The sequence below is a fragment of the Brugia malayi genome, assembly GCF_000002995.4.
Source record: "Brugia malayi strain FR3 genome assembly, contig: Bm_v4_Chr2_contig_001, whole genome shotgun sequence".
NCBI classification, from domain to species: domain Eukaryota; kingdom Metazoa; phylum Nematoda; class Chromadorea; order Rhabditida; family Onchocercidae; genus Brugia; species Brugia malayi.
Genome location: NW_025062476.1, coordinates 4,962,230 through 4,973,782, shown reverse-complemented (window position 1 = coordinate 4,973,782; position 11,553 = coordinate 4,962,230). Strand labels below are relative to the sequence as shown.

General features: G+C 25.6%; 2 protein-coding genes across 3 annotated transcripts; both read right to left on the bottom strand.

Annotated features, from left to right (window-relative positions):
* Positions 1-1,841: 1,841 nt before the first annotated feature.
* Bm4612 (Uncharacterized protein) lies at positions 1,842-3,282 on the bottom strand (the record flags this gene model as incomplete). Its single annotated transcript, XM_043078466.1, has 3 exons — positions 1,842-1,997; positions 2,603-2,694; positions 3,207-3,282. 3 exons carry the CDS (start codon positions 3,280-3,282, stop codon positions 1,842-1,844), a joined length of 324 nt encoding a protein of 107 aa, XP_042934400.1.
* Positions 3,283-5,784: 2,502 nt separating this feature from the next.
* Bma-hars-1 (histidyl-tRNA synthetase, putative) lies at positions 5,785-10,732 on the bottom strand (the record flags this gene model as incomplete). Of its 2 annotated transcripts, none has more annotated exons than XM_043078464.1 (11): positions 5,785-5,844; positions 6,038-6,187; positions 6,342-6,452; positions 6,540-6,733; positions 6,941-7,159; positions 7,526-7,718; positions 7,923-8,030; positions 8,348-8,470; positions 8,856-9,073; positions 9,151-9,238; positions 10,628-10,732. In XM_043078464.1, the coding sequence occupies 11 exons, from the start codon at positions 10,730-10,732 to the stop codon at positions 5,785-5,787; spliced, it is 1,569 nt and encodes a 522-aa protein (XP_042934398.1). The 2 variants fall into 2 exon arrangements, with proteins under 2 accessions (XP_042934398.1, XP_042934399.1); XM_043078465.1 differs by lacking the exon at positions 10,628-10,732 and adding an exon at positions 9,650-9,736.
* Between the last annotated feature and the right edge of the window lie 821 nt (positions 10,733-11,553).

The window sequence follows — 11,553 nt, the reverse complement described above, 5'->3', positions numbered from 1 at the left end:
AATTAGTAATACTGACAACAAAAACAATGACAGTTCCACTAATTTCAACGATAAAAAACAGACAGCACAAATTATTTAAATTTCAAATTTCACTATTCCGCCACATTTCATGTGAGAGACAATGGCGACAGTGTAAGAGTGAGTGACAGGAAGAGGAGATGTCATTGTGGAACGTTCAGTACGAGAAGATTTAACGATTTAATTCTTAAATTTTTAGCAAGTTTTTTTTTTTTTTTTTTTTTTTAATTTTACAAAATTTTAGCAAATTCTTTTTTGAATTTCTCAAAATTCCAACAAATTCTTCCCTTTTTTCTTAAATTTATATAATTCCTATACTTTTTATTGGAATATTGTTTGCATCTTTTTTTTTTGTCATTTTTTGTTTTCAAACTTTCAAAAATTCTTTTTTTGATTATCAAATTTTCATTTATAATTGTTGTGAAATTTTAACTTCAATTAAAACATTGAAAATTTTTATTCTAATTGTTGATAATATAATTTTTATGTAATTTTAATTATTAAAAGAAAAAATTTTTTGCATAATTTCAATCATAAAAAAATAAAAATAAAACATTTGTTTTGTTAATCATAAAAAAATTTTAACATAATGTGTCAAATTTTTAGTATCAAATGAAATTTCCATTTGAATTGTTAAAATTTCAATTTTACTCATCATAACTGATAAGTTTTGGAACTTCACTAATGAAGTTAACTAATGAAATTTCATTTCAATTATTAATTTTTTTTCACTTTGATTCTTTCAGCAAATTTGATTTATTCATTTCATGATAGATAATTCAATTTATTGATTAATATTAAAATGAAATTCCAACTAATTGAGAGGAATACAGTAAGAAGAAAAAATGGAAATTAATTTTTAAATTTGAAATTTTTTGTTTCACTTTTTATTTTACTGTTTTTGACTTGAAATTTATTTTTTTCATTTTTTGTCGCATTTTTTCTTTTCTTTTTTTTTTTGTATTTCATGTTATGTATGCTTTATTAAATGAAAAATAATTCCAGTTGGTTCCTTTTTTTTCTCTTTTTTGGTTAAATATTCTTTTGATTATTAATAACTTTCATCTTATGTTCGATCAATGATATATTTTATGACAAAAATTAGCTGTCATAGGCAACTGTTGTGACAATAAAAAAGATCCAAATATTGAGAAAGTGAACAGTTGATTTATCTTAAACTAATCAAGCATAATTGATAAGCAAATCAATTTTTTTTGGCATTTAATCTTAGTTTAATATGCATTTTATGATGATAATTTTGTTTAAACAGATGTAATGTGACAATTAGAGTTCATTTAAAATATCGATATATGTTTCATATTATTTTATATTATTTAATCTATGTTAAGAACGTTTCATTCCATTGATTGACAATATTTTGTTAAGTCAATAAAAATGGCAATAATTCATGTTCTTGTAAGAGAAAGAAGTGAAAAAAAAAAAAAAAAAAAGATAATTAATCAGATTAAAAGAATTATGTTTTAAATTTAAAAAAAGTTAAATTTGTCAGATTTTTCATTCACAAATAATAATTGACATTTGCCATTTGCTTTATTTTAATTCCAACTTTTTACATTTTCAATTAATAAACAAAAATTTTAGGATGTATTAGAAATTTGAAAAAAGTATAATTATTGAAAGAAAAAGTAAGTAAAATTTCTAATTTACATATTGTTTAATCGTTGAATTCTTCATTGTTTACATGAATGATTTAATATTAATATTTTTTATGATAATTACTCCATTACATTACACATGATAAATTTTTCTTTTACAAAATAATTTCTTACAAATTTGTTTTCGTTAAAGAGTGAAATGTAATTTTAAAAAGTAGCAGTATAACATGCAGCACCTTGTGCTGGTATTACACCTATAACCGTCCCTAAAATTTCACACATAAATTCAAATTCTCCTAATTGGAAAAAATTGATAGCAGCACAACCGAATTGTCGACATGCTTGTGTGCACTGATCCATATCCTGCAATGTGATTGAAATAAATGATTATCTATTATCAGGTATCAAATATATATTATTTAATTTGATAAGAGTGATATCAGAGGGATTATTTGAATTACGATATAATTTTATTATAATAATTTTTTTAAAGTTATTAAGTAATCTGTTTTGATAGGAAAAATTTTGAATTTTCTGTCGAAAATAATTCCAATTAACAAACGAAAATGTCAGCGATAGTTTGTTGATATTCTTATTTCTTTTTTGTTATTGCTAACAGTGTAAATAGAATTTCTCGAAAATTATTTTTATTTAAAATATATATGTTACAAGGATTAAGCTTAATGATTTAAATCAATAAAAGCTAATTTAACCTTAACAATAGAAATTTATTTTTGGCTACTAAATTTTCATCATAATTTAGAATTATATTAGGCTAAGAAGAAGAAAAGCAAGCAATAAGCAAAATATTTTTTGTCCTGTAAGATAAAATTTAAAAATTTTAAGTATATTTTTTGTAAGTTATATTTCTGTGAAAATTCCTAAATAATCTAATATAGTAATTAACTGTTGCATACAATTAATATTTCAAGTAATATAATAATTTGCGAATAATTTGAAAGCCTTACCTGAATACCTTGGATTTCATATACTTTGGCACCTCGACATTCGGCATATTGCAATAAGTGAAAATTATTATAGTTTAGAAATTGTGGCAGTGCTGAAATTAAAATTTGCTAATTCACACCTAACAATAACAATGATAAACATAAAACTGGTTCTCTAACTGGGTAAAGTTCTCAATTCACATAGAAAATCTCATCATAAAAATAGTTTTTTTCAATTTTTTTATTTTCATTATTTAACTATAACATTATATTTGAAAATATTGTAGATTCGTTATCAATTTTCTATTTTTTTCTATGATACTTAAAAACTTTAATAATATCCAAGATAACTATTTTATCAGTTCTGTCTCAGTTTTTACTTAGCTCTTACCTTTAAAAGAAATATTCAATATATAAATAAATAAAATAAATGGCTGAATAAAAAATAAATAAAGAAAGAAAGAAGAAAAAAATAGTAAATAAATAAATATATTCTGTTCTACCCTATTAGCGCTGGGTGTTATGTTGTATGACAGACATTATCCAAATAAGCAAGTTGATATGATATCAACTCTTATAAGTGTAATAATAATAATAATTGATTAAGTAAATAAATGTCACTTACGAGAGCAAGAGTTTGCAGTAGGCGCTAGATGGAAAATAATGAAAGTGATGAAAAGTTGTCGATAGTGGTTTATCATGATAATCGTTGATTGCTGTATCAATAATGTAATATTAGGACACTGTGATAAGATAAATTTAGAAAAACTATAGTTTATATTATCTTATGTATTGCAAATGGATACTTAAAGTGAAATGTTTTTATATAATAAATTATATCTAACATAAGTTTTATATGTTTCTTATTTAATAATAAATATATTTTTAAAAAGGAGAGAAATTAGGAAAACAAAAAGTTTTTTCTTCCTTTTTTTGTTTTTATCTAGAATTATTAGAAGAGAAACAAATCTCTTTATCAACATTAAATAAAACTATGATGTACTATAATCGTTAGTTTGAAATAAAAAAGGAAAAAAAAGCTAAATATATTATGAAAAGAAATATATTTGTCACACTTTTTTTGCCATCATTTATATAAGTATGCTTTAACTATAAATTGATGAATAATTTTAGAGAATATTTTTATTTCTTATCAATTCTCATCGTCATTTCTAACCCTTCATTTTGATGGATATAAAAAATTGTCATACAAAAAGATTTGGTTATTATTTCCATTATTTATTTTTCTTTGATATAAACCGCTTTATGCATAAGGACGATTGGTCTTTGGTATTATATATGCTTAGAAATAGATCTATTATATGAAATTATTTCTGTACTTTAAGATTAATAATAATATATAAAATTAATAAAATATAATTTCAAGATGACAAAATGTTATCATAGGTTCATAATATGCATTATAATAAAAAAAATTTTTTTTTTTTTTGCAATCTAACTTATAAAATGTTTCATTAATGATATCTTTTTATGAACAATATTGTTTCGCATTTCTCATTCGACAGCAAAAAAAAAGAAAATTTTTCACGAGAAAATATGATTTCCTTGATTCGAATGAAGACAACAATGAATAATTTGTAATTTAGGGAATACTTTTATTTCTTATCATTTTCATCGGCTCATGAATGTTTTCATTTAAAAGTTAAAAAAAAAATTCTATTATTTATATTCTGAGGAAGAGAAAGTTATATTATATTAGTTTATTAGATAATAATAATTTCTCACATAAAGACACTTTGAATTATCTAAATGATTGATTGTTTTTAATCATAAATTAACAATTTCAATTACCTTTAAACGAATAGCAATGATAAGAGAACTATTATATTTCAGTCGTATCACATATCATTACACACTGATAATATAAATACCATAGAAATCATATAGTATTCGATCAGATTATATAAAATATTCGAAATTTTATTGCGACAACAATGCAATATATGCAGAGAAAGCTGTCTATTGCAAACTGTCGAAATTATTATATCTGATCAAAATAAAAGTGAAAAATAAAAAAAAAATACTGATCCATGATTAGACGTATAATACAAATTGAAAAATGTTTATTAATATTTCGTTGTGCAATTATCATAATCGCTAATCATAGTGATAATCAGTGTGACTAATGCAGTCTGTATAAATGATTCTAAAAGATAATATTATTAAAATTAACAATAATGAACTTTTTTCTTCAATACTTTTTGATTAAATTCATAAAATTGAAACTATGCTTATGAAATTATTGATTTTATAAAATGTAATGTTTGCATTAATTCATAATAAAAAGGAAAGTTAAAATTTTAACAATAGAAATTCCAATTGACTGTTATTAAGAAATTGATAATTTTATCTTAAATTAGAGCATTTACTGATGCAGTTAGGAAATTTTATATGAAATAACACCATGCAATAGTACTATCGGCTTATCAAACCAGTTTTGTTATATAATATCCACTTTACGATTCCTCTATAAAAAAAAAGAGAGAAAACTACTTTCCTGAATATTTAACTGTTATTTCATCATTTTAGGATGATATAATTGAGAAGAGGGAAAAAAGCAAATACTGATGGTATCTGTCTGGTTTTTTTTCTTTTTGTTTTTTAATGTTTAATATCAATGTTAACAATTACTCAAATTACTAAAAAAAACACTTGAAAATAATGTTGACATAGGTACAATAAATCATGGAATGTTGAATAGTAAAGAATTAAAAATACATCGCACTAAATATACTCAGAGTTGTTCATATGAGAAAATTGATTAACAGGATGACATTCAGATTTTCCATTTCATTTTCACCAATTATTTATCATTATTGCATGAAAGTGAAATACTGTATTACTTTTTTTGCTTCTGTTTTTTTATTCATTACACTAATATTGTAGGAAGCGAAGATTTTATTTTTATTTTATCACTTCAAAAAAACATATTAGGAAGAAAAGAACAATGAAAGAAGATAACAAAGTATGATTACTGAATTATAGTATTAGTTCATTTAACTTCAGAAACTAAAAACATTGTTCGCTAAAAACTTAAAATCAAGTCAGAAACAACTCAATTTATAATTCACTTACAAAATTTGGTTAATTTTGAGCAATTTCTATTGCTAATCAATTTTTCTAATCCGAAAAATGAAAATTTTTTCAAACAGAGTAAAGATAAACAATTGATCAATTCGTAATTATTGCAAATGTTTCAACCGCCTGTTCAACTCTTCTACCAAACTGTCTCGAGGAATATCCTGGAATGTTCCAAATTCCATAATGGTATTAAAAAATCGTAAAATAATATTGTTTACAGCATCATCATCATGAGTGACATCCTGATCATTAAATTGATATATGAAAAAGCGAAGTTGTCATGCCACGTAGGCAAGGTTCGATTTCAAACTGAAATTGAAACTTAATCAAACAGAATCGTAATATAAGTGATACCTGTTCGATACGAGAAGGTACATCTCTCAGTTTTAATATGCCTTCTTCCAACTCGCGCTCACCAACAATTATTGCTAGCGGTATTTTATGCTCTTCACAATATTGCATTTGGTCTAACATTTTCGGATTTGCCTTCAAAGCCATTTCAGCCTGAAATATTTTTACAATTCAAAAAAAAAAAAAAACACATGAATAATATTTTCAAAAGAAATATGTAGTTCATAGTGTTCTTATATATCTTGAGTCATGGAACACGTAGGCTGTAACTAACAAGAAGTAATATCAAATTTATTTAACAACAGACCTTAATATTATTATCCCAAAGCAACCGGCAAATTTTCATCCTTTCTTTTACTAATTTCTTTTGCGCAGAAGCAACAAGAACTTGTGTATCTTTTGATCGTACATCTTCCATCTAAACAACAAAAACATGCCAATTAGCAAAATTTTTGAACATTTACATTTAAATTTTTGAAATTCTTCCAACATTTTAATAACTTACTTTTAATTTTTCTTTCATAATCGTAAAAAGCCTTTCAATTCCGAGCGAAATTCCTACGCAAGGTACTTTATGTTTTGGTAAAAACATTGATACTAAATTATCGTAACGACCACCACCAGCAACTGATCCAATATTAGTACTTCGAGTTTCTTTATCGGAATCGCCATTTTCTATTTGTATCTTTTCGGAACAGTCTAAAATTCATTCTGCAGTTTTACTGCCTATATTTAATATCATCTCTATATCAGATTTCATTAAGTTGATTTACAGTTATTCCTCAAAGTAAAGCTTTGTGATAGGAGAATTTTTGAATAGAAACTAAGTTATACATAATAATATATACATAATATTAAGCTGTAAATCAAATTTATTTATCAATACTTAATCAAAAAAGAACCAACCTTTCAAAGTAACTTCAAAAATTGCTCCTGTATAATAATCAAGACCTCGTGCTAATGATGGTTCAATGGTAATAGTCGAAAGAATACCAAAAAGCTCACAATATTCCAAAAGTTGTTTCATTTCAGATACAGCTTTTTGTATATCATTATTTTGCGATGTCGTTTCATCTTTTTCAAACCAGTTTAATAAATCCAAATTTGTTAAGCTGCTGTTATGTTCTGAAAAAAAAAAAAAAAAAAAAAAAAAAAAAACTCGAATTATACTATTCTGAGAAATCAAAGAAGAATTAAAGATTGAGGCGCAAAACCATAATATAAATAGACAGCTAAAGAAAGAATGGAATAGTGACAATAAATTAGTGAATGGTAGATACATTTACATAGAGAATATCGATAAGCCAAAACATATGCAGATGCAAAATAGAAAATTTTTATATAGTTCTTCAAAAAATATGATGGAAATTCCCTCTGTTAAATTATGTTTCTTTATCTAAGCATTTCGGTTCCATAAAATCTCTTTCAAGCTTCTTTTTGCATTTGCTTTATGAAGACAACCTGAAATTACGAAAAAGATAGACAACAAACCTCGTAAACGTACAAATGTTTCCAGTTTGCTGGCTACATCACAATGAATATGTTTCTCATTACACAATTCATTTTTGATATCTTCCCACGGGAGTTTGTCTAATTTATCAATCGACGAATATACCGCTTTATAAAGCTTTTTCGGTACATCGCAAACAGCAAACATACCATCAAGTAGTAATTTATGGTTTACCTAAATATAACTTCTGAAAACACAATAGCACATTGAAATCAGTGCATAACTTCAACATAAATTCCATTTTTTCTATTAAAGAAGCCAAGATTCTAAAATTTAGAATATCATACATAGCATATTTGAGATAGCATTTCAGACAACAATAATATGACGAAGATTAATAATTAAGAGCAATGATATTAAAGATTTCAATCCACTTACTTTAATTTCAAATGTACCAACATCTAATGCATTTAGTATTTCACTAATAATTCTTAACAATTCGGCTTCCGGAATCATCAAGTCGTAAGAACCAGCAATATCAAAATCCTGAAAAAAATTTCAACAATAGTCTTGAGTACAAATTGACAGCAACAGATAAAATGCAAAGTCATAGAAAATAAGATGTTCCTTCAATACTTTGATTTAAAAACTTTGTAATTCTTGAAATAACTCATGATGAAACCCAAAGTAGCCATACAATCCAAAGTTTTCCTCTCCCTATTTTACCAAACCTTCAACTTTACAGTCAAAAACAGCAGGCTTTCATTTGTTAATGTTATTAATCCTCAAATTTTGTTGATTAAAACATTTCCCAATTAAGTTAAAAAGGAACTTCAATTTAGTTAAAAGATGAAAATACTCACACACTGATAAAATTCTCGAAAGCGTCCTCTGGAAGGATTGTCTCTTCGATAAACTTTCCCAATATGATACCGTTTTAGATACATAATGGTTTTATTCATAGCAAGATAACGAGCAAAGGGTACCTAAAACACCATAACTTTAATATATAGAGTTTAAAAGTCTAATGTGAGTTTAAAATTAAAGCGGTAGGTTTCTTCCGTATATCAAATGAAAAGTAAGATTCACCAATCAAAAAATTTAAGTGATCATAGGTCAATTTTTGAAACTAAACTTTTCGAAAAACTCCTAGGCAAAAAATTTATTTTTTCAACTTTCTAAATTCATACTTCAAAAGGATAAATATAAAAGCAGCTGCTTAATTTAAGGACGAGTGTATCAGCTACAGATGATAAGAAAAACTTCCTATATTCTAAAACATTAAAAAGCGTCATTTTGAACCATAAAATGATGACAGATGGAAACATATCATTCAGCTTAAAATTGTTATAAATATCATTGATAACATACCGTGAGGTCGTAGCGCAGACTAAGAAGTTCACCTCCTTGATCAGACAAGTCATAAACTAATTTCCCACCTTCCTCACCATACTTTCCCATCAAGATATCACGTAACTCGAACACAGGTGTATCAATGGTAACACCACCATGGCGTCTAAAGCATTCTGTAACTACATCTAATACTTGTCTTCGCAATGTCATATCTTGAGGCCCGTAATCACGAGTACCTGGAAAATAAATCCTTGAAAATAAGCGATGAGGAAGGAAAATTTCAATGCCTCAGATAAGAAACTTAGAGACATACCCCTTGGACATCGAATTTCAAATTTCCTTTGAGATTCATGGTTCGCCAAAGGCTTCTTCTCAACCATGGCCACTATATTTCTTTTAATCTATAAGAAAATTTTGGTAGAAAAAAACTCATCAACTAGAAAAATATCCTTTCATATTAAGGATTAAAAATTAAATGGTAATTAAATTTTTAAAACTAAATTTCATGTACATAGAAAATTTTGTAAAATCTTATGCCTAAAAAATAAAAAACTATTGATGGTGAAATTCTCACTACATAAAAATGAATATTTTATATAAGCTTCTGGACAATTTCTTTGGGTCAAATTCTCGAAAATGAAATCATATGACAACATCCCATACTTTAGGATGCAGTTTAGTTCACACAAGTTGTCTTCACCAATACATTTTGCTATTACGAAATAAAACAAAACCTTTAAAAAAAAAAACCAAAATCTTCATTCGGAAAAAAAAAAAATGAATTGTTGCCGAATTGATATTCATTTTATTACCTCAGCGATAGATCCGTTTCTTCGAATAGCAAAAAATCTGACAAAATTTGAACAAGAAGGCAGCCAATGACCAACAATAGATAACATCAATAATGAATGCGTACTACTCAACAATTATTATCTTTCCGCATTAGCTTCTCTCATGTCAAAAGATCCACAATTATTAACGAATTCTTCATGATCTAAGTTTTCTTTTGCTAGTAATCGTAGAAAGTTGATATTATTATTATTATTATTATGGTTTACAATGCCTTCGCCCAAATTCCCAAATTGATATCGATAATCTGTAGCTGAATTAACACCAGTAACCCATCAGTGAACATCATTTCGGCAACAAATCAATAAGAGTAAAAATTTATTTTCAAATATGCATAAACATTGCAAAATCATTAGAATTTTTTAAAATAATTCTCGCTTGAGAAAAATAAACATAAGACACAAATGATGCTTTCGTTTGAATTTCTGAGAATTTCAGAAGTATACCTTTCTCCTCCTCTCTCTGCACTCTATTTAAGAAACTCAACCATGTAAAATCCTAATTAATTAAACAATTCACTAGAAAATATTAAGAACTACAGATGTATTTCAAAAATCAGAGAAATTATAGAAGTACGTAGCATTAAATCTACAATCAAAATTAGCATTCAGTTCCAAACATTTATAAATTTCCATTATTTCTGACAAAGATGTCCACATTCATAAAAATTTGGAGAGTAGTTGAGAGATGTAAATCTGTATCTTCGATTTAATGAAAAGTGTGAATATACTTTCGTTACTGTAACGAGAAAAAGCTATCAAAATACTTCCTGCTTGCCATACCTTACAATCCTAAGATTTTAAAGTTTTTTCGTTTTTCATTTCATTACCAAGTCTTCTAGAATAAAATTTCTTACGAAACACTCACATTACTACGATTTATGCTACAGTATAAGATGCAAATATCATGATTCAATGAAAAACTATACTATTTAATAATACCAAGTCTTCATTCTCTTTCATATTTTTCAGAGTTTGTATTTCATTGGCTAAAGCTTTGATTTCCTCACGTAGACCATGTGCCGAATTAATATCAATGCTTTCCATTTTCGAAACGTTACTCTGAAAGTAAATTTCAATGCATAACTTAGGCTTACGTCAATCAAAAACATGCCATATTTTAAAATCATAAACCATCAGATAGCTATAAATGAATAAAATACTAAAAAAAACTCCTTAAAGTTTTAGTTTAACTTTCAATTTAATCTGCAAATTTTTAGTTTAAACCCGTTGAAATTGACTAAAATTCCAGACACTGATTAATTCACACAAATAATGTATGATATTTAAAATATTTTCAACTTTATATATTTTATATAAATTAGCCAATTTTAGCAAATTTGACAATGCAATAATACAATGATAAAATATACAACTCATTTCTTAGAAATTATTTTAGCATATAATTTTACTGAAAAAAAGAAAGAAAAAAAAAGTGGAAAAGAAATGGAACGAAGCGATACTACAAATTTTTGTAAATATTACTGATTTCACAATGAAATAAGTCCAACAACATCACTAAGTCATTTCTATCTAACCAACTAAACAATTCCGTTTTGTCCGAGTCTTCAAATACCACCTTTGATATGGGCTATAAAATGAGCAAATTGTTTGATGCGTTTGCAATAGTGTGTGATGCATTTCTTATTGCTGTACTTAAATTTACTATGAAATGAATGGTACTTTTAAAGATTTGTAATATTTTTTTCTCTTTTTCATTTTATTTTCTTTTTTCAAAAAAAAAAGAAAAACTTTTAATTCATAGTAATTATAAATTTGGTTGTAGTTTTTCCTTTTGTTTGATATTTTTATATTATTGATTGTTTCCAATATTATTTGTTTTTTTTTTCTTTTTTTGACAATAGAAA